This window comes from Lichenostomus cassidix, chromosome 25, assembly GCF_008360975.1.
Source record: "Lichenostomus cassidix isolate B80296 chromosome 25, HeHo_3.0, whole genome shotgun sequence".
Classification (NCBI taxonomy): Eukaryota; Metazoa; Chordata; class Aves; order Passeriformes; family Meliphagidae; genus Lichenostomus; species Lichenostomus cassidix.
This window is the reverse complement of record NC_139505.1, coordinates 1,104,265-1,131,801: the sequence shown is the minus strand read 5'-3', so window position 1 is coordinate 1,131,801 and position 27,537 is coordinate 1,104,265. Positions and strand designations below refer to the sequence as shown.

At 47.8% G+C, this 27,537-nt stretch overlaps 1 protein-coding gene across 3 annotated transcripts; it reads left to right on the top strand.

Moving 5' to 3' along the window:
- Window positions 1–59: 59 nt before the first annotated feature.
- LOC146427140 (GON-4-like protein) lies at window positions 60–27,488 on the top strand. 3 transcript variants are annotated; one of them, XM_085082316.1, is made up of 31 exons: window positions 60–415; window positions 1,716–1,877; window positions 2,553–2,749; window positions 4,129–4,203; window positions 4,591–4,641; window positions 5,323–5,373; window positions 5,739–5,834; window positions 6,045–6,149; window positions 6,912–7,082; window positions 7,942–8,134; window positions 9,568–9,669; window positions 10,323–10,363; window positions 10,686–10,789; window positions 13,218–13,416; window positions 14,110–14,196; window positions 14,673–14,844; window positions 15,025–15,169; window positions 15,323–15,473; window positions 16,052–16,168; window positions 16,669–18,372; window positions 19,112–19,358; window positions 20,305–20,486; window positions 21,172–21,369; window positions 21,904–22,047; window positions 22,632–22,775; window positions 23,002–23,121; window positions 23,395–23,508; window positions 23,975–24,182; window positions 25,120–25,891; window positions 26,288–26,390; window positions 26,923–27,488. In XM_085082316.1, exons 1-31 carry the CDS (start codon window positions 148–150, stop codon window positions 27,070–27,072), a joined length of 6,573 nt encoding a protein of 2,190 aa, XP_084938442.1. In that variant the 5' UTR covers window positions 60–147; the 3' UTR covers window positions 27,073–27,488. The 3 variants fall into 3 exon arrangements, with proteins under 3 accessions (XP_084938442.1, XP_084938444.1, XP_084938443.1); XM_085082318.1 differs by lacking the exons at window positions 26,288–26,390; window positions 26,923–27,488 and having other exon boundaries at window positions 119–415; window positions 25,120–25,617; window positions 25,734–25,885; XM_085082317.1 differs by lacking the exon at window positions 23,395–23,508 and having other exon boundaries at window positions 120–415.
- The last annotated feature ends 49 nt before the right edge of the window (window positions 27,489–27,537 follow it).

Here is a 27,537-nt window from a genome sequence, read left to right as displayed (position 1 = left end):
GCCCCGCCTCACCGGGGCCCCGCCGGGCACCGAGCCACCCCGCGCATGCGCGGGGGAGCCGCGGGCGCTTCCGCTTCCTGCGCGCCGAGCGGGACCGGGCGGCCCGAGCCGGGCCGGCTGCAGCCCCGGAGCGCCCGCCGAGCCGCCATGGCGCTGGCGCTCAAGATGCTGCCCTGCAAGAAGCGCAGAGCGGCGGCGGCGGGGCCTCCGAGCCCGCGGGAGCGCGGCGGGGACGCGGAGCTGCCCGGAGGCTCCGCAGCGGCGGGCGCCGGGGATAGCGGCGGCTCCGCCAGGCCCGCGGGGAGGGGGACCGGGGAGGCCTCGCCGAAGGGCGGCAGGAAACCCCTCGGGAGATCGGCCCCGGGCCCCGGACAGGAGCTCCCGGCCGGCCCCGGCAGCCCGGCGGCGGCGGAAGGTACCGGGAGGGGGCGGCGGCTTTGGGCCCTGGGGTTTTGTGGTGTTTATTTTGTTAGGAGGTGTTTTTTCTTGGAAGTGTTACAGAGTGGAGTGAAAATGAGCTCTTTCCCAGTGTTTTCCCACCGCTGGAAGTGCCCAAGGCCAGGCTGGACTGGGTTTGGAGCAGTCTGGGACAGTGCGGGTGGCACTGGGTGAGCTTTGAGGTCACTCCCGACCCAAACCATTCTATCATTGTATGGGAAGGGAGAGTCTTTCCTTAGCCCCAGTGAAGGGATGAGGGGGTTGAAGCATCTCTCTCACAGGTCAAGGCTGAGCAATCCGGGGCTGTTGAGCCCCAGCTGAGAGCAGCCCTCAGGCCTGGCTGTCCCTGGCTGCAGGGAGCTCAGAGCAGGCCAGGCTCTGCTCCGGGGGCAGCAATGGCACCAGAGGAACGGCAGCGACTGAGCCCAGCCAGTTCCCTGCACAGGAGGCACAGCTTCTTCCCTGGGCAGTGCCTGAGCCCTGAGCAGAGAGCAGAGAGGGGCTGGAGTGTCCTCACTGGGTATATCCCAGAGCCACCTGGACACAGTGCTGTGCTCTGGGATGGCCCTGCCTGAGCAGGGAGCTGGGAGCAGGGGTGATCCACTGTGGCCCTTCAAACGTGATGGATTCTGTGATTGCCAGTGAGAATTGTTGTCTCTGGTTCTTGTGCTGCTATGATGAGCTCCCATATTTGACTGAAAGCTGAGTTTGTGTCTGAGAAGGAGGTGGAAGGGGACAGTTCCCAGTTGTTTTCTACGCTGTGGATCAAGTGAGCTTGCACAGAGCAGGAGGGAAAGGGTTTGTAGCCATCCCTTCCTCCGTGTGGGTTCATTGGCCCATGGTGGCCATGGAAATGCATCCCGAGGGTGCAGCCAACTGTGCTGTTCCAGCTTCCAGCTGGGAATCACCCCCTGGCTGTGCCTGCCCCAGCTGTCGATTGCTCCTCTAATGGTTGCATTTATACAACAGGGACTACAACCATGCTTTGAGCAAATCACCAGGTTGTGGCAGTTGGCTCATGTGACAGGGGTGGGTTTGAGCGTGGCTGTGCACAGCTGATAGTGAGGGAATGAGGCTGAAATAGCTGGAATGGGATCTCTCTGCTTGGGTCTGTTTCCAGCAGGATGGAGCTGGTGCTCTTCTGTCCTCCTGCCTCACTGAGTTAGACCTGTGCAGTTGGTTTGATGTGTTCGAATGGGTCATGACACACTTTTGTATCTTTGCTCTGTGTGTCCCTGTGGTGTATCTGACTACAGCTGGGTGTGTGCTGTTTCCAGGGAAAATCCCTAAGCTGTACACAGAGGTGGAAGTGAGTTCCCAGCGGGATTCGTATCCAAGTGAAAACCCTGGTGCTGTGCCAGAGTCTCCAGGGAGAAGCTCTCTGCAGGTGGCTGCCAGAAATCCTACCACCGTGAAGCCACCGAAGAACACCAGAGCTGGTGAGAAGCCCCAGCAGAGTGATGAGGAAAATTCTGATTTGGGGCTGTTTATTCCATTGGATAGATGTTGTGACTGATAGCACAAGCTGTGGAATTGTGAACACGGTGGGGGCAGTGTAGATGCAATATTTTTTTAAAGTTTTCATCCTCTGCTCCATAATTCAGTGTCTCAGTAAAGTACAAGTGTCCAAGTGGAACTTGCTGGAGTTGATCTCTGCAATTTTTGGCTACTAAAAATCCCTGCTTTGCTTCAGAGAAAATTATGATTCTTTTCTTTCCCTGAGTCAGCAAAGCAGGAAAACACTTTTAGTCCTGGAAACTGTAACCTGTTCTTGCTGTGTGGTACCTGGACTTTTGCAACTTTTTCTCTTGAAAAGGTGTAAAAAAGGCTGCTGAGGCCATTCTGTAAAATCAGTCTAGTGGAGGTGACAACTATGTGACCTTCATGTACTCAAGTAACTCAGTCAAGTCCTGCAGAATTTGAATCCATCATTCAAAAGACTTTCTACTTTTTGTTGCTGTTTCTATTTGGGTGGTTTTCCATCAGCTGATGGAGGTTTTGCTGCTTCAATGGCTGCAGAATTACAGTTTGTATTTATTTTTAAACTCATCCTCTCGCAATGTGCTGGATGTGAAGGGGCTGAATTTTTAGATTCCATTTCTGCTGGTTTTCAGAGGAGCAGGATGGAGAGGATGTCGAGAGGAGGAAGAGGAAGAGGAAGGCAACCAAACGGAAAAGAGAAGGCAAGAGCCAAGAAGAAGAGAGCTCTTTGTCCTGTGACATCAAACTGGATGAGTCCCTGGACCGCACCTTGGAAGATGGAGCCAAACAGCACAACCTGACTGTGGTCAACGTGAGGAACATCCTGCATGTGAGTGAGGGGGACTGAGCTCCAGGCCAGGCTTCTGGGGAATCTTGGTGGCTGTTGGATTCAGGAATGTGGATGTCCTGGTCAGCACCCACATCCTGATCTCTCCTAAAAAATCTGTAAAGAGGGAATCCCGTGAATAAATCTATAAAGAGAGAATCACGTGGTGTTGGTGCCACTCACATGAGCCCTGCTTTGGCAGTAGGTGTTGATCCCAACTCCCCTCTATGTACAATGACACCTGGGTCTGTTTTGCTTTTCCTGAGTAGCAGCAGCAGGAAGAACTGTACTAAAATCATCCTTCTGGGCCCAGGTGAGCAGATATAGGCTGTAAACTCTGTTTCTTGAATGAGCTGTTTCATCATAAAGTCCTGGTGGAATTGTAGTGATGCTGACAGAAATACATCACTTTTAGTTAATGTCCATCTCACAGCTCTCAGTAAGAAAGGAGCTGCCAGAAGAATGTTTATGCTGTCACAGCTTTGCAGGGAATCTCTAACTCTGCACCTCTCTTGGATCTGGATTTTAGGTTATTCCAAAGCAGGATCTGTAGAGCAATGGTCCTTATTTTCCCATAAGAAAATCAAAAATGGTGCCTTTTTTTCACCCCTACAGTCAGAGTTGTTCAAATCCAGGTGATCTCAGATATTTCCCCTTTTCCCATCCCTGTGACAAACAAGGCACTGCCACGATTCTTTCAGGCAGATTCACCAGTGGATTCTGTGCAATTGCCACAAAATAATGTCTTTCTCTGTCATGTGCTGCTGTGGGAGGGCTGGAGATTCCTCACAGTCACCTGCTTTTCCTGGAATCTTATGGAGGCATTCAGAAAATACAAGCTTGGGTACTCTGTCTCTCCTGCTTTCCCCTATTTCTCCTAAATATGTGCAGTGTTTGCTGGAATGATGTAGCACAATGTTTTAGAGAATGTTTGTTGTTCCATACTTTCTCCAGAGGTTCACACCCTTCTTTTGGGAGCCTGTGAGTGCTTAAAGATTGAAGTTGAATCAGGATTTAGGTTTTCTGTTGCAGCTTCCCAGAAGCATTTCTCGTATGACTGAGATCAGCACATTTTACTGATTCCATGACATGACTGATTCCATAATTCCTGGGAAGCTGATGTGGGCTTTTGTTTTGATTGTTTTCTTTCTCTCTGCTGGGAATTTATTCTGGGGAGCATTCACAGAGAATGTAGTGCAAATGTTTTAATCACTGCTGTGCTACTTTGAATTTTATTGTCTGATCTCTGAGCAATCATTTTTACTAGAGGGTAGTTACAAAGCTGAATATTTCTCCATCGTATTTCCAGGTAGTTTATTCTAAAATTTGTTACATTATCTGTTTCTCCTTAATAAACATCCTTTCTATGTGTGTTCCTTTAGGAAGTGATCACAAATGAACACGTGGTGGCCATGATGAAAGCAGCCATCAGTGAGACAGAAGATATTCCTTTGTTTGTGAGTAAAAAGCTTGTTCAGTTTGTTTTTTCAGTTGTTAAATGCACAATGCCTTCCCCACTCTGCCTTCTTGGGCCATAATGGGGTGTGGGGAGAAGAGATAGAATAAATAGGTAATTTACCCATTACAATAATTAGGTTTTATTATCAGATTTGCCACCTGGATGAAGTGAGTAGTGTCTGAGTGTAAATTATGAAAGAAAAATGAGGAGTTATTTTTGAGGTCACTCTGGTGATGTCTGAAAGGTAATGAATTTGAAGGCAGTGAATTTAAAGGTAATGAATTTTAAAAAAGACAAAAGTTTCATAGTAAAGAGTTGCTGGGGAAAAGCCTGCAGTTAAGGAAATAACTGAATTAGTTGCTGTTGTCTTGTTTTAAACTCTCAGGAGCCCAAAATGACTCGTTCCAAACTGAAGGAAGTTGTGGAGAAAGGAGGGGTAAGTAAATCACTTGCTTGTACTGCTGCACTTTCCCCCTGCCCTAGGGGCAGCTCCAGCTTCTGCTCCTGTGACAGTGACAGGACCAGGGAACAGCTGGAGCTGTGTCAGGGGGATTTAGGTTGGATATCAGGAAAAGGTTCTTCCCCAGAAGGTGCTGGGCATTGCCCAGGCTCCCCAGGGAATTGTCACAGCCCTGAAGGTGCCAGAGCTCCAGGAGTGTTTGGACAGCACTGCCAGGGATGCACAGGGTGGGGTTGTTGGGGTGTCTGTGCAGGGCCAGGAGCTGGACTGGATGATCCTTGTCCCTCCCAACTCAGGATATTCCATGATCCTGTGAGTGGTTTTGGTTGCCAGACCTTCTAAGAGAAGTGTAAAGCTTTTATGTGGTTGAGTGTTGAAATGAAAAAAATCAGTTAAGACAGTGTAAGAAAAAGGATTCATTTGAGCTGAGCAGCACAGAACCAGGTCAGGGTTGGGAAGGGCAGTGAACTCGCAGTGTCCATTGTCCTGAAGTCACTTTCTGGGGATCCCATGGGAGGTTTGAAGGCTTTATTTGAGCTCTGTTGTTGCTTGGCCACTGAGGAGATCAAGGTCACAAGCTCAGGTGCTCCTTATTGCTGAGATTGCTGAGACTCACCCTGTCTTTGTGACACAGCCCAAGTATTTTTGCTTCCCTAGGTGATTCCAACATGGAATATTTCTCCAATTAAGAAGGCAAATGAGGTGAAGGTAAGTGAGTTACTGCTGGGAAAGGGCAGACCATACTAGAGGCTTCCTGCTGAGCCAGAGACCTTTTGGAAGGCTGGAACAGAATTGTGTACTGAAACTGTCTCTGAGCTAGTGTCTGCTTGTGCAGTGTTTCCATCATGGAAATGCTAAATCATTTGTACCTGTTCTTGCACCTTTTCAAACCACTTACTTTCCTTTGCCAATCTTTTAGTCATTTTAGTTGTTTCTTTGGTTTCCTCAAGATTTCCTTTCTGACCCTCAGGGTGTTTCCTCATTTAGAAATCTTTGCTCTGACTGTGCCCCCTTAGAGAGCAGCTCTTCCTCCTGCCTGTTGACAGTTGTAACCCTCTTTGTGTTGTGTGCAGCCACCTCAGTTTGTGGACATTCCTCTGGAGGAAGATGATTCCTCTGATGAAGAATACCAGCCTGATGATGAAGATGAGGATGAGACTGCAGAAGAGGTAAATGCAGCTTGTTCAAAGGTCTGTGTGTCTCAGGCAGAACACTGTTTTAAGACATGGACACTTGTAAGTCATCCTGCACCTTCCAGCAATCTTTCTTCAATGCTCTACTCTTCATTTGGCTAAAAGAGAGTCTTTGAAATGTTGTTTGGAGCAGTTATTGACTGTGACATGGTGGTTTGAGGGCATTCTGTATCTCTTGCCCTGCAGAGCTTGCTGGAGAGTGATGTGGAGAGCATAGCTTCTTCTCCTCGTGGAGCCAAGAGGTCCAGGACAAGGCGCTCCTCTGACGAGGAGGGAGGAGCAGTCTGTGAGGTAAAGCTGGAGGAAACAGCTTTCAGTCATTGTTCCTAATTTATTAATCCCAAATCAAAAATACATATCAATTCCTAAAGCTGAGGGGACATTCCAGGGGCTGGGTGGCTTTAATATCCCTCTGCCATGGTTTCTGCACAGACAGTGAAGTGCAGCCCTGGCAGGAAGGGCTGAGTCTAAAATAAACGGGAAACAATTGGAAATAAACTGGAAACAGTTGTCAGCTCCTCAGATAATGATTATTTTTTGGAGAATTTTTGAGGAGTGCTGGAGAATGGCTTCATGTGCTTGTCTTAGGAGCAGAAAGTGAGTTTAGTAAAAGCATAAAGGTGTTTGTGTGACTGTGCAGTCAGAGGAAGTTGAAGGTGCAGTGTGATAAGGGCCAAGGATCAGCAGACAGGAACAAGAAAGCCGCTGGGAGCTGACACTGGGATCAAAAAGAGCAATATTATGTTAATATTTCCACATTCTACCCACCATGAGTTTGTTTCTGAGAGGATTCTGCCACAATAATTGGTGTTCAGGTTTATCAGTTCCAATAATGTTGAGACTGATACTCAAATCTCCCAAATGTCTCCTTCCCAGCAAAACTTCATATTTCTTTGTACTTTCTGGAAACCAAAGTGAATGTAATATGAGGAATCCATGTCCTTCTGTGAAGCATTTATCCCATTTCTAGTCAAGCAGAAAAAGAGATTTACTCTGCCCTTGGAAATTTTTGTTCTCAATAAAACCTTTTAATACAAAGGCCTTTTTAATTAGATGGAGAAGGTCACTCCACCTGTTGTCAGGCACATTAGTGCTGAAGTGGTTCCCATGGGACCTCCACCTCCTCCCAAACCCAAGCAAACCAAAGACAGCACCTTCATGGAGAAGCTGCATGCGGTGGATGAAGAGCTGGCCTCGAGCCCTGTCTGCATGGACTCCTACCAGGTATGGTGCTGGGGGCTGGGAGAGAGGGGCTTTGTTGGTTAAAATTTGTTGGGTGGGGACTTTCTGGTGTTCTCTGCTCCTCTTTTTGTTGCATTCTGCTCTCCTCCTGAAACTTGAAATAATAAATGGAGCTCTGAGCAGCCTGGGTTAGTGGAAGGTGTTTCTGCCCGTGGTTGTAACAAGATGATCTTTAAGGTCTCTTACCATCCAAACCATTCCAGGGGTCTTTCCTTCTGTGAAATTGAATCTCCAGAGTGTGCAGGATATTCAGAGGCAGCTGTTAAAAGTGTTAGTGACGTTGACTTTTAGTTTCTTATAATGACACTATTTATGCTCATAAGTCTCTCACTGCTGTTGGTTCAGCTGTTAAGTGTAATTCTGTAACATTTACATAACTAATGAAAATAGCTTTCCTTTTGAAAATGATCCTGTTGGCTTTAGTTGTGTTTTGCAGGCACAATTTTTACTGTTAACAGCTGAGGAATTTGGTTCTCAAGAGACTCAGTGTCCCACATTAATAATGAGAAAACTTTACTGCTCTGTGCTCCTGGGCAAGGCTGAGGTGAAGCGACAGTGCTGTGCTGCTGCTCCAGATTAATGTCAGAAAGTGAAGAGTAAAACACAGAGGAAAGAAGCAAATATTGCAAGTGGAAATTGCTTCCTTGGTGGCAGATGAGAGTTGAGAAATGAGCAATAATATATTTATAAACAGCAGCAGCTTAATACGAAGAGTAGTGAAAACTCAGCTTTCTCCTCCTACTGAAGTAAATTATTCTTTGCATCAGGAATTGAATATTTTTGGGGTTGGCCTTGCTTGGCTGGGCTGTAAATCTCAGGAGGGCCTTGTTTGTCCCTGCAGCCCCTGGAGGACAGCCTGATCGCCTTCAGGACTCGCTCCAAGAGGCCTCTGAAGGATGTTCCCCTGGGGCAGCTGGAGGCTGAGCTGCGCGCTCCTGACATCACCCCCGACATGTACGACCCCAACACTGCCGACGACGAGGAGTGGAAGAGGTGGCTCGGGGGGCTCATGAACGATGATGTGGAGAATGAAGGTAGCTGGCAGATGTGCAGCTGGGGGTCACTGGGGTTGGGGGTTCTGGGGTTTAACCAGGCCAAGTGTAGGGGCAGGGTGACCCCTGGGATCAGTCCAGGCTGGGGATGAGCAGAGGGAGCAGCCCTGGGAGAAGGACTTGGGAGGCTGGACGTGAGCTCAGAACCCTCCCTGAGCCCTGGGCTGAGCCCCCAGTGTGGGCAGCAGGAAAGGGAGGATTCTGCCCCTCTGCCCCACTCAGGTGAGACCCCAGAGACCTGCAGAGCTGCCCCAGCCCTGGGGTCCTGCACAGGAAGGAGCTGGAGCTGCTGGAATTAGTCCAGAGGAGGCACCAGGATGATCAGAGGGATGGAGCAGCTCTGCTGGGAGGAAAAGCTGAGGGAGCTGGGAATAGTGAGCCTGGAGAAGAGAAGGCTTTGGGGTGACCTAATTGTGGCCTTCCAGGACCTGAAGGAGCTACAGGGAACATGGAGAGAGGCTATTTCCAAGGGACTGGAGTGCCAGGACAAAGGGGGATGGCTCCACACTGACAGAGAGGAGGTTTAGATGAGATATTTGGAAAGAAATTGTTCACTGTGAGGGAGGTGAGGCCCTGACACAGGTTGTGCAGAGAAGCTGTGGCTGCCCCATGCCTGGAAGTGCCCAAGGTCAGGTTGGGATGGGGTTTGGAGCCACCTGGGATAGTGGAAGGTGTCCCTGCCCATGGCAGGGGGTGGCACTGGGTGAGCTCTGAGGTCCCTCCCCACCCAAACCATTCCATGGTTCTGTGTTAAAAGCCTGAATCTTTGTTTTCTATTTACACATTATATTCTTGGCTGCAACCATTAATTTGTTTAATCACATGCATGACTCTTGCAATCAATTTTCTTCATCTTCCCTATGGAACTTTGTGAGAGTTTTTAAACTTCAGGTGTCTCTCTTGTAAATACTTGCTCACCAACACACACAACCACAAAGGGAAGTTTGGGGTTTAACCCCTGGTGTTCCACCATTGATCCACCTGAATCCCAGTGTGTCCTGCTGCTTGTTTGGGTAGAAACAGCTCTTTTCTTTTTGAAATGAAACAGGAACAAACTTTGGGGCTTGGCTTCCTTTTTTCCTGTATTTACTGGTTGCTTACAGTTGTGCAAATTGAATATAAAACAGAAACTGAAATGACACTACTTCACTCTTCCTAAGTTTAGCTGAAACTCAGATCCCAGAGGATGGAGCCAGCTTTCTAAAAATGGGAATGGCTGTAGATCAGAGCTGATCAAAGTTCAGTTTGAGAGGAGGATGCATTTGATACTGTTTCCATAAAAGAAATAGAATTAATTTCTAGCAGTAATTCCAGCCCTCTTTGTGCCAGGTCAGGCAGGGAACAAAGAGCTGCTGCTGCTGGCAGCTGCTTGGTCCTGGGGCAGAGTAATGACAGTTCCAAACCTTCATTCTCAGATGAAGCAGACGATGATGATGACCCTGAGTACAACTTCCTGGAAGATCTGGATGAACCAGACACAGAAGACTTCAGGAATGACCGTGCTGTGAGAATCACCAGTAAGCTCCCCAGGAATTCCCCCTCCTTTCTTGTTAGGAGTAGTAATTCATTGGGAAAAGTGTTTTGTTGCAAGGATTTTTGCAGTGTAGGGTAATTAAATGAAGATGTGTATGCTGACTGGGGCAGCCTTTGGCTCTCTGGGAACACATGGAAGGATCTGGGCAGAGCTGCTGTGCTCAAGTGCAGCACAGCCTGAACAACAATATTTAGGTGACAATACAACCTCAAATTAAGTGATAATACATCCTGAAAGCTTCAGACAGTTCAGATTTGAATGCTTGCCTTGTGATTGAATGTAATTAAATTTTCTCTAAGTCCTCACAGTCTTCAACTTAGTTTTATAAACATATCACTTTCCATCTTTGCAACCAGCCACTCTTGCTTTAGGTCATACTATAGATTAACATAGCTTTAAATTTAATCATGAAAATGAGCTTTTATATGATATTTTTCAATCAAAACTATCTCACCTTTTTTTTTTTGGGACCAGCATTAAAAAGGGAATTATGAGGGGCCTTCCCTTTTTGGTCCTCTGTTTGCAAGAGGAGGATTTCCCTTTGTGAGAGAAATTCTTCAGTGAGTTGATATGACAGGATTGCTGAGTGTTTCTTGGAAAAGGAATCTTCATAATTCTTTTTAATTTTACTTGCAGAAAAGGAAGTAAACGAGCTGATGGAGGAGCTGTTTGAGACAGTAAGTGATGAACTGAGTGCAGCACTGAAGAATAGAGCTGTCAGATGTGACATGGAATCTGAAGGGGTGGCTCTGGAAACTCTCAGTGCTGGGTGTGTGCCAAGGGCTCTGCCATAGCTGGGTCGTTTTTAGCCTGGGGAAGGAATGTCTGCAGGGATTTCCTAAAGTGAAAGTCTGCAGGGGTTTCCTAAAGTGAAAGTCTGCAGGAGTGAGTTTCGTAAGGTGAAAGAGGCTGTACTGAGTGGATTGTGAGCTTTATTAGTTAAAGGTAGAGGTACTCCTTGAGCTTTCTTCTCCTGACTTGCTCCATGTTTACTGCCAGTTCCAGGACGAGATGGGCTTCTCCAACATGGAAGATGAAGGGCCAGAAGATGAAGATGTTGTTACAGAGTCTCGGCCAAATTTTAACACCCCACAGGCCCTTAGGTAGGAGCATTTGTTCATGGTTCTGATCTGTTCTCATTAAAAGCCTCTGGTTACCTGTAGCACCAAAGAGAGAGAATGTTTTGGCAGCTCAGGTCACTGTTCTGAAAGCTCTGAGTTATTTTTAGTCATGGGATTGGACACATAAACTGAGATTTTTTTTTTTTTTCCTTCTGTTTGCCACCTTTGGCTTTACTGATTGTGATGCACCTGAAAATGAAAAACTGTGGAAAAAATGACAGAAAGAGCAAGAGTGGCTGCACTGAGACTGGTACTGTTCTGTATCTCAGCTGAAAACAGCCAAGGCCTTTCAGAATGTGTCCCAACAAGGCAGGAACTCCAGTGAGGAATTCTGTTCCTGCTACTTCAACCTCTATGGATTGTACATTCAATGTGTAGAGAATCATGGAATAGTTTGGGTGGGAAGGGAGCTTAAAGTTCATCCCATTCCACCCTGCTGCCATGGCAGGGACATTTCCACTATCCCAGGTTGCTCCAAGCCCTGTCCAACCTGGCCTTGGACACTTCCAGGGATCCAGGGGCAGCCACAGCTTCTCTGGGCACCCTGTGCCAGAGCCTGCCCACCCTCCCAGAGAAGAAGTTCTTCCCAAAATCTAATCCAAATCTCTCCTCTTCTAATTTAAAGCCACCCCCTTTGTTATGGCGTGACCTGCCTGTGTCAGATTGCCACTGGCACTGCTCAGTGGAGCAGGAGGTGGCACAGGTGGGGTGGTTGTTCAAAGCAATGGGCAGAGACCCTGGATCTGCTGTGTGTGTATGATCAGAGCTCTGCAGGACCTGTGCAAAGAGTGTCCCAACCTCAGGGGCAGCCACTCTTCATGCTTTTGCTTTGCACTATGCTGGTGGCTGTAGTGATCCAACATCATTGCAGAAAAATAATTTTCTCTTTTTATTGCTAAGGAGAGGGTAAAATTCCCTTGCTGCCCTGACATTTTTGTGATGGCAAGAGATGCTTGAGGAGCTGTTTTGTCCAAGTGTCACCTTCTCTTCTAATTAAATAGCTTGGATGTGTGTTGGCCTTTTCTAAGGAAAATGACTGCCTGAGAGAGCTGAGAGCTAGGAATGAAATGTCTGTGGAGTTTAGATAATGGCTTTTGATGATTTTTGGGTTTCCCATAACAGCACTTTGAGGAGGAAAGTGACTGAAGCAGTTCCATCCCTGGGAGTGTCCAAGGCCAGGTTGGACAGGGCTTGGAGCAGCCTGGGATAAGGAAAGGTGTGCTCATGGCAGATCATGAGATGATATCTAAGGTCCCTCCAACCCAAACAATTCCATGATTCTGTGATTCTTCTTTAGGCAATAATTCCTGTATTTAACCAGCTACAGACTCTGGCTAAAGGGGAGCTGTAGGATGAGTGATGTCTCCTTGTTTATGGGGCAGAGCAGCTCAAGATCAAGCTGTATCTGTTTGGGAAAGGAGCTAAAATGAAGGCTGGAGTTTCTGGATGCTCTCTCTGGGCTGAGCAGTGCCAGAGGGGAGTGCAGCAGCTCTAAACCCAGCTACAGAGTAAAACCCAGGCAGCTTTTGCTCTCTCTTACTTGTGTGCATTTGGCTTTGATAATGGGTGATTTTGTTATTTTTTTCTTTGGTGGGCACTTCCCCCAGTTGTTGTTCACTGGTTTTACCTGTGTACAGGATTCTTAAAAGGAAAAAAAAATCTATTTGCTGGATTTATTGTTGTTTTTATGATACCTTGCATTAGGAGCATCATGGAACAAGTTTGTAACTGACCTGAGGTCTGTTACAAAAGGGTAGCTGATAAGCATCAGAAATCAGGATATTAACTGGTGTAGCTAAAATAAATAAATAAAGTGAATTAAAGAATAAAGTAGGAACTAATTTTGAAAGGATGGTGACATGTGCATCCTCTATTTTGCTACAGGAGTAGCTCTTACTGTAGGATCTCTAGAAGAGTTTTCAGCATGAGGCTGGATAATAGTTAATTTATTTTTTAATAAAGTAGTGGGATTTGAGGCAGTGTGGGGTCTTTCTGGAGACCTTCCAGGTGATGAAATCCCACAGAAAATACTTGGGTTCAGTCCTTGCTGATGTTAAAAAATAGGGTTGGTTGATGTGTTCTGGACTGGTTTAGATCCTGACTGCTGGGGAGAGGATCAGAGCAGGTGAGTGGGACACAGATGGTTGGGAATGGTGGAAAAGGCTGTTAACTGTCCCTGCAATAAGCAGCTGAAGCATTGTATCCCACAGCTGCAGCAGTTCTGGGGTGCATTGAAAGACTTTTATGTGTAAATAACTCAGGTTTTTCAAGTTGGAGTTACTGTTGAGTAGTATAGGGCTGGCCATCCTTGAATTGTGCAAACCAGATACAGAGTAAAACATTCCAAATAACCACGAATCATTTTAAAATCACACATTTATAACGTTTTGCTCTGCCTGGTTTCCAACAGATTTGAAGAGCCTCTGGCCAATTTGCTGAACGAGCAGCACCGGACGGTGAAGGAACAGCTGGAGCAGCTGAGAATGAAAAAGTCCTCCATCAAACCACCCCAGGAGAGTGAAAAATCAAAACCCTCAAATGAGAAGCCCCTCCAGAGCCTGGTTCTGGACAGTGCCCAAAGAAAGAGGCTCCAGCAGCAAATGCAGCAGGTAATCAATGTTATCTCTGGTCTGACCGAAGGAATATTTGCTGTGCACAGCGTGGGGCAGGGGAAGCCAAGGGCACAGCAGGACTTTGCTTCCTTCAAGGAATTAATTGGAAAAGCTCCATGTGGATTGGAGCTTTATTAGGTGATATTCACATGCCTGATTCCACATGGAAAGGCAGTTGGAATTGAGTGAAGCAGAGCTCATTTCTTGGCATCTGGTCTCATGTGAGATGTTGCCTTGGCTGGCTGCATTCTGTGAAAATACTGTTTTTATTACTGTCTAAGAATATTATTCTTTATCTAGTTTGGATTCTTGTTTTTTTCCTCCTGCCACCACACAAAACTAGAAATTCAGAAATGGGCAGTTCTGAAAGCTGAAATCATTGTTCCTAAAAAACGTTACGTATTTATTTAGGAAAAAATATTTTCTGCATTGGTTGTTCTGAGACTTTGGCACAAAAGCTGCCCGAGGACTTCAACAGATGATGTGTTCAAAATTTCAGTAATAAACTTCCTCTCAGGAGCTATTAAAGATTTCCCTCAGATTCGTGTTGCTTAAAAGTTTTTTTTGCAGTCAGAGACTTTTTTGGGGTGCTCTGGAGCTATTTCTTGTGTGGGTAGACTTGTGCTTTCCAGTTTCTTGGTATTCTGATAAACTGAAAGAAAACCAATTTGTCTGATTTTATTCCTCAAGCATGTTCAGCTTCTGACTCAAATCCACCTCCTGGCAAGTTTCAACCCTGCTCTAAGTTCAGAGGCCAGCACCACACGGATGTTTTTGGTAAGGAATGTCTGAAATCAGAGCTCCATGAATTCAAATGTTTGCTGGTCACTGGACATACTTAGAGAGATTTATTTATTTTCATTAATCCTATTAAACTGAGAACTAAGGTTCTGGAAAGGGTAGGGATTAAAAAAAAAAATATATAAAAATAATGGAATTCCAGAATGGTTTGGGATGGGAGGACCTTAAAGCTCAGTCAGTCCCACCCCTTGCTGTGGGCAGGGACATTTCCACTGTCCCAGGTTGTTCCAAACCCCATCCAACCTGGCCTTGGACACTTCCAGGGATTGGGAATCCACAATTCTCTGGGCACCCTGTGCCAGGGCTGCCCCACCCTCCCAATAAACCCAGTCCCTGGATTTTTAATGCCCAAAATGAAGACTTTTAAGGCTGTATTTTGCATTCCGTGTGTTTGTTCTCCACTTTCCCCTTGAAGGCCTCTCTCTGAGATGTTTCTGTGCCTCACTTTGCAGAGTGAGCTCGGCAGCTTTGCCCGCAGCTCCACCCTGCTCCGGGTGCCCCTCAACCCCAAATTCCAGACCATGTTCCAGCCCTGTAACCTGCAGGGGGCTCTGCAGCTCGTTGAGGATTTCCACGCCCAGGTCCCAGTGGACTGGAGCCCTCGGAAAGCTGTGAAGAAGAATGGTAAGTGAGGGGACGGGGCAGGAGAGCCTTGGCAGGGAGAGTTACTCCATGTGTTAAGGGAAAAAAAAAAGTCTCTTTTTGTGGTGAAAGGAGAAAAATAAACAGTGTTTTCAAGAAGGGAGTTGTGAAAGATGTTCATCCACACACACAGCTGGTTTTACCTGTTATTTCTTCTCACAGCAAGTGAATTCTCATGTTTGCCGAAGCAAGTGGCCTGGATTTTGGCAACAAGGAAAGTCTTTATGTACCCAGAGTTGCTGCCAATTTGTTCCTTGAGAGCAAATCCTCCTCGGGACAAGATTGTCTTCACCAAGGCAGAGGACAAGTAGGTGCTTGAATTATTGCACAAAACATGTGGAAATGGGATTTGTTTGTTCAGGAGAATTTCTGGGGTGCAGTCCTTGGGGAGAACTGTGCACTGGCACATCCCAGCAGCCTCCTGCCTGTTCTTACCTCCCCTTCCTCTTTCCTTGTTCAGCTTGTTGGCTTTAGGGCTGAAACATTTTGAAGGGACCGAGTTCCCTAAGCCTTTGATCAGCAAATACCTCCTGCCCACCAAAACTGCCCATCAGCTGACAGTGAGGATCAAGAACCTCAACATGAACCGAGCCCCTGACAACATCATCAGGGTAAGGGGCACCTTTTGGGTTTTGTTCCAGCAGCACAGAGCTGCTCTTGGTTCCAAGGGCCTCTTTGTGCTGACATTTCCTTAAATAAAATGTCATCTTTTTGTTAGCAGTGAGGATTTATCTGTTTATTTACCTTACTTCTGGGCTTGGCAAGTACTCAGATTATTGTTTTGACTCTTTAGAGCCCAGACAGTCCTGGTACAACTCAGTAATCCTGACAAAAATTCATACAAATAACCTTTAGAGTGGCAAAACTTAAAGTGCTGTTTGCAGCCAGCTGGGCAATAATCCTGTCCCATAAGCTACTGGCCACTGCTGAAGAGAAAATAGGAACCAAAACCACCTAAAACAACACCTACACATCTGCCTGAACCTCTGTGAGAGCAGCCAGGATGTCAGTGAGCTCCTGCTCAGCCTTGGTTATTAATTTTTACCATTTCTGTGGTGGTACCTTATTAAAGAATGACTTTATTCACACAAACACTTTCATGGAGCACAATCCTCCTCCATGCCAGCAGCACCTGGACAGGTGATCTGCCCACAGTCACCTCATCTGGCCTTGTCTCCTGTCCCCACAGTACTACAAGAAGACAAAGCAGCTGCCTGTGCTGGTGAAGTGCTGTGAGGAAATCCAGCCCCACGAGTGGAAGCCGCCTGTGGAGAGGGAAGAGCATCGCCTGCCATTCTGGTTAAAGGTAATTTGTGCTGCCCTGCACCCAGGGCTGGGGGGTTTTGATATTTGGTTCATTTTTTGGGGGTTTTCCTTGGGTTTTGTGTGGATTTTCCTTGTGGGATTTTCCTTGGGGTTCCTCCAAGGAGTTCCTCCATGGAGGCCATGCCTGTGAGTCAGTCAGGACTGTGCCTGGGGCAAGAATTGACTCAGATGCCATAAAATCCAGCTCTCTTGGTCACCCACTGTTACACAGGGAGTTTCCTTCCCACAAAATCTCGTGTTTACTAAAGCAACCTTTATAAAGCAGTTCAGTCCTGTTGTTTCTCTCAGGATCTCAGAGTCTCTTAGAGGTTTTGCTGTGCAACTCATGAATTTAAAGTGCTAATAAGTAATATGCAGTAGTAGAAAGTAAATGGAACCCACTTGCAGAAGCAGGTTTGTGTCTGTGGCCTGCTGTGGTGCTGTGGGAAGACAGGAATAGCCTCTAAATAATAAATTCCAATGAACTCTTTCTCCCTTCAGGCAAGCTTGCCCTCCATCCAGGGGCACCTGAAGCAGCTGGCAGAAGATGCCAAGGAGACATCAGGATCACCTGATGCAGAATCTGTCTTTTTGGGGACAGAAAAGGAAGCTTCAGACACAGAAGGTGAAGACAAATACCCTCTGCTGATACCCAAGGGGCTCGTGCTGACCCTGAAGCCTTTGGCCACCCGGTTCTCCAGGAGGGCCTGGAGGAGACAGCGGTCATCAGCCCTGAAACCTGTCCTGATCTGCCCCAATCCCTGTCTGCAGCCCAGCTCCACCCCTGTCAACATCCAGAAAACTGTGAAGTTGTCCCAGTCAGAGGCTCCCCCCAGCAAGGTCCTGGTGCAGGTCCCTCGGCCCATTCAGCCAGCGCCGGTCGTGCCGGCAGTGCAGCCCCTGAGTGTTCCTGCAATGGTGGGAGCTGGGGATGGCTTGGAATTCCAGAATGTGCTTTCCACTGCCCATGCCGATTCTAGACAAGCTTTCCCAGCTGCTGTATCCCCAGCTCTGGTGTCCTCAGACCCAGTGACTTTCCAGCCCAAGCTGATGCTGCCGGCTTTGGCCGGGGCGAAAACGCGCAAACCTTGCGTGCGTAAGGGCTACCAGAGGAAAAAAGGGACAAAATCTGCCCCACTGATAAAACCTTCCCCTCTGATCCAGCCCTCCCCTGTCATCCTGACTGTCCCTGCCACCACGGTGAAGGTGGTGAACATAGGCAATGGCTGCAACATGATCCAACCCCTCAACACGGCCGTCGGCCGAGGCACTCAGGCCATTCCTGTCACAACCTTGCTGGTGAATCCATCCACGTTCCCATGTCCGTTAAATCAGCCTCTGGTGACCTCTTCCATCCCATCACTGATCGTCTCTCCCAACCCTGTTGGTCTCTCTGCACCTGCTGTGGGTGAAGGTGAGGAGCAGCTGACCCTGGTCCCTGCTCCTGGTGCCTTTCCCACCGCAGAGCCCAAGGCGGAACCTCCCGAGCTCTTCGTTCCCTGCTCTGCTGTCTCCCCCAAGGAGGACTGTGGGACAAATCCTGCCATTTCCCACGAGGGCAGTCAGGACAAGGGGAGCAAGAGTGACTGCTGCAGCTGGGCAGTGGGAGAGGGAGATGGGAACCCCTCAGAGCCACTGCCCGTGGACCTCTTGCCTCACTTGGAAGATCCTGATGAAACAGTGAAAATCGAGTCTGAGGAGTTAAGTGATGCTCCCAAAGAAGGAAATCCAGCACAGAAGAGAGATCTTTTATGTGCTGAGGTGAAGGAGGAGTTTATGCTGGGCCTTGGGCAGGAGCTGAACATGGAGGCTGCCTGTTCCTGTGGGGATGACCCCAAGAAGGAGCACAGCCCCTGTGAGGAGAAGGGAGAGGAGGAGCGCCAGGCTCTGCCCTCCCCTCCCCGGGGGGAGCAGCAGGGGGATGCAGGGGGGGCTGCTGGGCCCCCAGGGAGCAGTGACTCTCCAAAGAACCTCCCTTACCCAGCAGAGGGGGAGGCAGAGTTCAGCAGCCCCCCGGGGAGACCAGAGGACTCATCCAGCATCGATGGTCAGTCTCTGGGGACACCGGCTGGCCCTGAGGCTGGAGGAGAGAGGGAAGGGCAAGAAGAAGAGGAAGAAGATGACTTTGATGATTTTACACAAGATGAGGATGAGGAAATGTCATCAGCCTCAGAAGAGTCTATTCTGTCAGTGCCAGAACTGCAGGTAAACACAAACAAAACTTTAAACCACTTAATGGCAACTGTGGGTGTCCTGAAATACCACAGATGTTTTCCTCAGCATAGATTGAACTAGAGGGGATTTAGCCTGAATATGAGGTGCATGAGGTAGATTTACATAGAAAATATTTAATGGTGATTTACTGTGTGTGCAATCTCAGTCTCTCAGTTTTAGGCTTACCTGTGGAGTCAAGGCCAATCCCACAGGGAATCCCATTGGGAAGGTGGGATGGTAACTGTCATAGCCTGGCATTGTGTTGCTCACAGAGAAATCAGACACCACGTTTTTCTGAGCAGATTTTAAGCCCAAAATGAGGGAATATATTGCAAATATGCAGATTTGAACTCTGCTGAGCTGCAAGGATTCCTCAATGAGGCTGCTCTTTAAGATGTACTCTAAGTGAAATTTATTTTCCAGGTCACAATTTGAGCAAGCCTTTAAGAACTAAGATGATAATTAAGGAATCATTAAGGAATCCCTTCTAACCTTAAGCTTAATGTGCTGAATGGGAGATGCTGAAATTTCATTTTGCAGGATACAGTTTTAGGCAGCTCCTAGAGGGGTTTGAATTCTGTTCCTTAAGAGAATCCTTTATTTGAGCAGGTGCTGATCTGTGAAATTGGCTGTTGGAGTCTTGGGAGGGAGTTGCTGAATGATTTTAAGCCAAACAATTAAAAAACCCAATAAAATAATGTGATTTTTTTGGTTGTTGTTGCTTTCTAAGGAGACAATGGAAAAACTTACTTGGCTTGCAACAGAGAGACGTTTGAGCCAAGAAGGAGATTCTGAGGAAGAGAATTCCCAGGAGGAGAACTCTGAGCCTGAGGAAGAGGAGGAGGAGGAAGGGGAAGGAATAGAGAGTTTGCAGAAAGATGATGAAATATGTGGAGATACATCAGAGGAGCCTAAATCTGCCTTCACAATGGCCAAGGCAGCTTCCCCCCAGGTGGAAGCCCACAGGATGCCAGCAGGTGAGTGCTGTGGTGTGTTTTTGGATGCCAGCAGGAGAGTGCTGTGGGGCTTTTGGACACAGGGAGTGAGGAAGTAGAGCTGATCTCTGCAGGGAAAACAAAACAATGGGGATGTTGTTTGGGTTTAATTTCACTGAGGTATCTGGGCCAAGTAGTGCTTTCCAGCTGGAAATAGAGCTTTGGGACCTGGTCACAGCTCTGTAAAAACAGTCTTGTGCACATCAGCCAAGGGTCTTTAGTCTGCTTGGTAAAGCATTTATGCCTCAAGAATTTGCACAGATTTGTGGTTGTGTCAGGTAATACCCAATACTTACAGAAAAACAGTATTAAATAATCTCATCTTTGCTAAGTTGAATTTTGTGTTATAAGATCACACTGGGGAAAGAGAAATGAAACAAAACTAAACCCTAACAGGATCCAGCAAGTAGTAAATGAACTTGGGCAGTGAACTTTGGGGAGGGCACCTCAGCCCATTAGACCAACAGATTCCTAATCCTAAAGCCACAGAAATCTGGATGTAGCCCCTCTTAGTATCCTGTTTCATTCCCTGTGGTGTGGCACCAGGTATTTACCTGTGATTTTAACTATTATGTAAATAATAAGCTCAAAGAATAATTTGCAGGGTTAACAGTGAGCTCTGGTGCTCATGTTGTATCTGTTCCCCCACGATTGTTCTGCCTGGTGTGCAGGATTCTGTTAGTTCCCAGAAAAGCTGGGATGGACCTGTGGCTGCATCCAGAGATTTTTCCTGTCACACTGTGGAAACCAGCAGCCAATTTAAGATGCTGGCATTTAAGACTCATGGAAAGTGTGTTTCTCCCACACTTCCAGAGGAGCACAGGCAGGAGCTCATCACTGACCCTGAAAACTGCTTTTCTGTTGGGATATTGCCCTGGCAGAGCCGTGGGGTAGCTGTGCCACCACCTCACCCTATGCTACTCCACAGGAGAGAACCTGAAAGCCCCTGGGAAGAGCAGGAGCTCCCACAGAACCAGGAACAAGCGGGGCAGAGCTCGTGCCAGCAAAGACACCTCCAAGCTGCTGCTGCTGTACGACGAGGACATCCTGGAGAGAGATCCCCTGCGGGAGCAGAAGGACCTGGCCTATGCCCAGGCCTACCTGACCAGGGTAAGGCAGCCCAGGAATAGGAACATCAGAGCTTTGGGGTCCTCTGACACAGAGCTGAGCCACAGGACTGCTGCTTCTGACTGGGAATACTGGTCTGGGTTGGGTGGAGTTGTTTCTTCATGTACTCTGTGTGTGGAGCTTCACTTCCCAAACTGTCTCTGTCTTGAGCAGTGAGTTTTCCTGCTTTTGCTCTTCCTCCTCCCTCCCCTGTCCTGAGTGAGGGAGCTGGAAGGGAAGGAGTGAAGGGCTGAGGGTGCTCAGCTGCTGCACTCAGTCCACAGCACCAGAACCTTCTGAATTTCTCAACTTCACAGTCTGGATTGGGATCCCTTCTTTCGTGAGCAGCTCAGGTTTATCTTTAAGGAAGAGGCTTGGTTGCCTCAACAAAATTGCAAGCACTGTGTAAATTCTGAGTAGAGGAGATAAAAAATAACTAGATTAAAAGCATTTAGGGACAAACTCTTCTCTGTGAGGGTGGTGAGGCCCTGGCACAGGTTGCCCAGAGAAGCTGTGGCTGCCCCTGGATCCCTGCAAGTGTCCAAGGCCAGGTTGAGCTTGGAGCAACCTGGGGTAGTGGAAATGTCCCTGGCCATGACAGGGGTTGGAATGAGTTGATCTGTAAGAACTCAACACAGCATATTCTCGTTTTCCTCCTGGATGTTACCAAGCCCTGTTGCTCCCCCAGGTCCGTGAAACCCTGCAGCATGTCCCAGGGAAATACGAGGATTTTCTCCGCGTGATCTACGAGTTTGAGATCAGCACAGACAAACGAACTGCTGTGGATCTCTATTCCACCCTGCAGAAACTGTTGCACGACTGGCCTCAGCTGCTCACAGATTTTGCTGCCTTTCTTTTACCAGAGCAAGCTTTGGAGTGTGGACTGGTAGGTAGAATGAAAGGAGGAAGCCAGATTTAAGCAACATGAGTGCTTGTGGGAGTGAAAGAGTTCTTCTTCCTAGGGCAAGAAAGGCAAACAGCTGGTAAACCTCTTGTTTACCTTGCTGTTTTTATTAATCAAATTGGAAAGTTTGGTGTTCTTTGTAAATCTCCTGCTCAGTGTGACTGTGGAGGATCAGCCTTTCCCACTTCCATCATGTCTGACTGCAGAGACAACGTGGAGCAAACTGTGGTTCCCTGTCTCCAAATCTGCCTTCCACATTGTAGGATAGAGGGTTTCACCTGTTCCACTCTTTCTGGATTTCCCTATCTTATGTGCAAAGCCAAACTGTATAGCTCATGTAAGTATTGATTATACCAAGTGTTGTTTCTCTTCCTCTGCCTCTTCCCAGTTTTGCCAAGGGCATCAATACAATGGAAAACAAAGACCAAGGCAGGAATTTAATAGCTTGTTAAGGTCAATTTGAGATGCTTGGGAATATGTGCTTAATGTGAGGGTGAATCTTTTTCTTTTGGCCAGTTTGAGGAGCAGCAAGCCTTTGAAAAGAGCCGCAAGTTCCTCAGGCAGCTGGAGATCTGCTTTGCTGAAAATCCTGCCCACCACCAAAAGATCATCAAAGTCCTGCAGAGCTGTGCAGATTGTCTGCCCCAGGAGATTGCAGAGGTAACCAGGGACCCCTTTTCTCCCAGTCTCAGCACAGTCAGCCAGCATGATTCCCTGTCCATGTCCTGCTCCTGGAGACCACGGGAGTTTGGTTCTCCTTTTTGGGGTTACAGCTCAAATGATTTGGCTTGGGAAGGACCTTAAAGGCCATCTTATTCCACCCCCTGCTGTGGGCAGGGACACCTTCCACTAGCCCAGGTTTCTCCAAGCCCCATCCAACCTGGTCCTGGATTCAAGGGGAATTGGAGCTGCCTCTCCAAGAGGCTGCACAGTCAATGCCCTGAGCATTTCCTCTCTCCCACATCCACCTTGCCTTTGTGCCCTTGCAGGTGAGATTTTAGTTTGGTGCCTCCTGCAGAGTCTGCCTGGAATTCTGGAGGGATATTTCTGTGCTGATATCATAGCTGTGGAATCCCTGGGTGTGGAATGATCTCAAAATGTTCAGGAAGTTGTACCCATGCAAGCACCAACTTCCATGTTGGAGCTGTAATGAGCCATGATGCTCCATTTGCTCTGAGAATCCTTCAGAGGACAATGGGATGACATGGAATGAGACTCATTTTCTCTGGATTTCTCTCTTCCAGCTGAAGACGCAAATGTGGCAGCTATTGAAAGGACATGACCACTTGCAGGATGAGTTCTCTGTTTTCTTTGATCACCTAAGACCCTCAGCCAGTCGCATGGGAGATTTTGAAGAGATCAACTGGACGGAAGAGAAGGAATATGAGGTGGAGCAATCTTTTCCCTAAAACCAGAAAAGATAAAAGCAGAGATAAGAAACATGTTTGAACTGGAGTAACTCAGAGGGTACAATTCCAGGGAGGGGGAAGCAGTGGGGTAGGAGAGCTGCTGGTGGACTGAACCAGACTCTTCACATTTTTGAACAGGATTTGTGTCTCTGGGAAAAATAAGCTTGGTCAGCTGAGAGCAGCTGTTGTGTTTGTTTTGTTGCAGTTTGATGGGTTTGAAGAGGTGTCTCTGCCAGATGTGGAAGAGGAGGATGAGCCACCCAAGATCCATGGAGCTGCCAGAAACAAGAAGCGGAAGGAGATTGGAGGCCAACACCCTGACAAGGTGGGCCTGGAGTACCTCCCTGGTATTCTGACTCTGAGCATGTCCATGGGGATAAATTGTCTTACTGACAGATGTGGCAACAACCTCACACAGGTGTTAGAAATGGGATTGGGATGTTTCTGTTGTGCTTTGCTTGCCATCACCACTTCAGTTCTCTGCGGGTGTCGCAGCTCCTCAGCCCCCCATGTCCCCCCTGTTCCCTGTGTGTCTGTCAGCTGGAGAATTGTCTGTCAGCTGGAGAATGCCTGTCAGCTGGAGTATGTCTGTTTCCAGGAGGTCGAGTGGGTAGATGGGATGAAGGAATGTTCATGTTCCTGCCATGAAGGGAGTAGCGATCTCAAGCTAAAGAAAAGCAAAAGGAGGAGCTGCAGCCATTGTAGTAGTAAGGTTAGTGGAGAGGCCTGGAGTGCTCAGGGGGAAGTGGAGTCCTGCCAAGCCCCCCTGGTGTGATGATGCTCGGGCCTTGTGTGTCCCAGACAATGGGGTGAGGAAGGAAATCAATCCAAAGGTGCCCAGTGGTGCCTCCCTGTCTGGAGCTCTGACTGCACCTGCCTGGCCTTCTCCCATCTCTCTCCTCCTCACTTTCTACTGCCCCTCCTTGCTCTGCTAAATAATGTCATTTTTTATGTTCTTTGGGTTAAGAATAAGCTTTTTGAGTGGAAGATGCTGGTGTGGCCACTATGTGAAAAGACCCATACCTGTTCATAATAATAATACGATTCAGCTTTGTAAAGCAAACATAATGCCAAAGTGAAGCCTTTGGCAGAGCCAGGAATACCTGGGAAGCAAAGGCTGAGATGTGGTTGGGGTGGACAGACCACATGTGTGATTGTGCCTGTGGGTTGGTTTGCAGGTGTGTGAAAACAAATTTTATAAAAATAAAGATTCTCAAGAGCTGCCTGCGAGTGTTGCTCAGCAAGAGTCAAGTCCCCAGCTGGAAGGGAAGGATCCTGGAATGTCTAAGGAACCTGTAGAAGAAAGCCTGGAGAGCAGAGACGAGGGAGAGGACATCCAGAGCAGAACAAAACCTGTCTCTAGGAGAGTGGACTCTGTGTCTTCAGGTGTGTGGAAGTTTTGTGCAGAGTAGAACCCTCTCCACACAAATGAGCAGAAGTTTAGGACTGTCTCAGGCAGTCATGTATATATACTTATATATACATTTAGTTATAGTTACATACTTATATATATGTAGTATGTACATACATACATACATATATATATCTCTTTGTACACTTACTATACTCTTACTGAGTATAGTAAGAACTTCTAATCATCTTTTCACCTTTTTTCTCTTGTTTCTCCACTAAATCTGCTCTAAGTCTGCTGAGCATTCCCTTCAACAAAACCTTTCCTACCTAGAGAAAATTCTCCCCTTTTCACAATGATTGCTGCATTTAAGGTTCTCTTGCCAGGATACTGATCCAGTCACTAGTCCATGGTACTGGTTCTTTTCTAGTTTCCATTTTAGCACAGCCATTCAGAACCACCAGCTCTCTAATCTGCCTTTAAACAATTTCTGTGGTGCTTGTTTGTCCTCCAGTCTGCTACAGACAAGGAGAAACACAATTATTTGCAGCATAAACAACCCAGGGGAGATCTGTTAGCCAGGGCTCAGCTCAGGCTGCTGTTGGGGATAACACACAATTAAATACAGGAGTTTAAATGTGGTTTCATGTCTGGGTTTGTAACCAGGGTGCCAAGAGCAGCAGTGGCTGTTTCACTGGAGAGGTTTGCTCTGGGCAATGCACTTTTTCTATCTTCATCACTTCACACAGCACTTGGTTGTAGCAACCCACAGTGGAGAAGCAAATTGGCTGTAGATTGTCTTTGAAGTACAGGGTGGGTAAAGTGCAGGCAGAATCACAAAGCTGCTCCCAAACTTTCCTCATGTGCAGCATTAGGCTCTAGAGCAGTTAAATAAAAATCTCTTTAAATTCAGGGAATGAAGCCTCCAGTTTTTCTTACAGCTTCTCTCACTTTGTTTGGGTTTCTTACCAGGATCTCACCTGGAAGGAAGGGTGGCCTCCAGCAGACCTGGATCTTGTGACAGAGCTGCCCCTGCAGATGGCCAGGCTCCAGAAGCAGGTGCCAGTGCAGGTGTGGATGCTGCCAAGGACAAGGACTCTGCCCCTGGGCACAGCTGGACACAGCTACAAAAAGCTGCTCTACAACTACCTCAAGAAACCAAAGACTGCCCTTGCACTGAGGGACTAAACCAGCAACCTGCAGGGAATGCAGAGACTTCCCTGGGGCTGAGCAGAGACCTGCTGCTCTCTGGTCACTCTGCTGCAGCAAAAGGCTCACCAGGACCTCGAGCCTCCTGTGGACAGAGCCCATGTCAGACTGAGGGGCTCCATTCTGCTCCAGCAGAGCAGCTCAGGGGCTCTACTCTTGCTTCAGGAGGTGGCAAAGGACTTGAGGGAGCACCTTTGCCCCTGGAAGGAAAAGCTGAAGCAAAGCAGGGCTGGATCTCAACGGGCAGCAAAGCAGCACTGGGTAAGAGCTGCAGCTCAGGGTCCCCCAGTGGCTGCAGTTTGGAGACAGAGGACAGAGGCTGCACTGGAGATGCTCCCGAGGGCAGGTCAAAGTCAAATGCAAACAACTGCTTCCAGGTGCATCAGCATCCTGAGCAGCTGGAGCCCAGAGTGGGCACAGCCTCCCCGGGGCAAAGGGAGGAGGAGCAGCAGCAGCAGCGAGTGACAGAGGCCACTGTGTGTGCCAAGAACAGCAAAGTCAGCTCCACTGGGGAGAAGGTTGTGCTCTGGACCAGGTACTTTTGCTTCACCTCCTGCATCCTTCCTGTGTTCACTGCTTGGCTCCAGCTCTCACTGGATCCTTTCTTTTCATTTTGTAATCCCATTTCCCTCCCCTTTGAACATTCCTCTGACCACAGTCCATCAGTTTGGCCCTGTGAGCAGCACTGGCTGCTCCTCCCAGGGGTGTTCCTGGAGCACTTCAGGCTGGGAAAAAATCTTTTTTTCTCCTTCAAAAAACTGAAAACCAGGTTAAAGGAGCTCTGCTTAGAGATGAGTCCTGGGATTGGGGCTGGCAGGAGATGTAAAGGAAGGAGCCTTGCTCAGGGATTGTTCTGAACTGGGAACAGGGCTGGGGGTGATTGGAGTATCTCACTGGCCTTGGGCTGCTCTCACAGAGGTTTGTTTTGCAGGGAGGCTGACAGAGTTATCCTGACCACCTGCCAGGAGAAGGGAGCCCACCTGGACACCTTCCATGCCATCTCCCAGAAACTGGGCAACAAGACAGCGAGTGAGGTGAGGGGTGTGGGGAGAGCTCCTGCCTGCTCCAGGGATGGAGCTGGAAGGAAGGGAAGGTGGGAGGTGCTGTCATATCAGTCCCCAAACTTCAGTTTGGTGAAAAATCATCCTGATTGCAAACAAAAAAAATCAGAACCAAAACAAACCCTGAACTGTTCTGGTGGAGCCAAAAATCCCACATGCCCTGGTCCTGCTGACAGGGTTACCATTGGTATTTGAGCCACACATTTGGTATCGGAGTTGTTTAAGTTTCAGGTCTTCACCCTCCTGTTTCCATACAAAGAATCTGGTTTTGTCTCTGAATCTTCCCAAACTGCCACATTTTACCTGGAGAATGTAACTGTTCTTCCAGAGAAAACAACCTAGTGCTCTTCCATCTCCCCTCCTTTATGAGTGAATCTTGTATGAAATGCCATTGTGGTGTTTATTTTTTTTATTGTTACAAAACACCCTGAACTATGTAATACAAAATTCCAGTTCCATGACACCTCTTAGGTCACTTGCCTCCCTGGATTTCCCTGTTCTCCAGGTATCCCACAGGTTCAGGGAACTGATGAGGCTGTTCCACACATCCTGTGATGCGAGCTCTGAGGATGAGGAGGATGCCACCAGTACCAGTAACACAGACCAGCTGTCAGACAAAGATCTGCTGCTTTCTGAGGAAGAACCTGATGACTGAGGGGATAAACTACTGACTGCACCACAAGAGGTTTTTTTGCCAGTTTGCTGCTAGACAGGTGCTGTGGACAAATGTTTGCACAGATACTTGAGACAGCACCTTCCTTCTTTTTGGTCACTTTCCTGCTCCACTTGTGATGAGCTGCACTTCCAGCCTGTCCCAAACCAAAGGCAGGAAGCAAGATGAGAACATTCTCTGGAACCTCCCTGGGGAGCTTCAGCTGTGAAATAACAGAACTGAAGCTTGTGGACACTGACCTAGCCTCGGGGTGAAGGTTGGGCCCAGCAGCCTTTGACCAGAACCTGTAAATATTGTACCCTAAGATGTCAGTTTTCATGTGGAACAAACACATGGCTTTTTCTAAGTTCTCCCCTGGTGTTGATTGTATGTGAGATGGTTACAATCTGAATTCTGTATTTATTGTGTGGGTTTATTCAAACAGGCAGGGCAAACTCCCTTTGCACA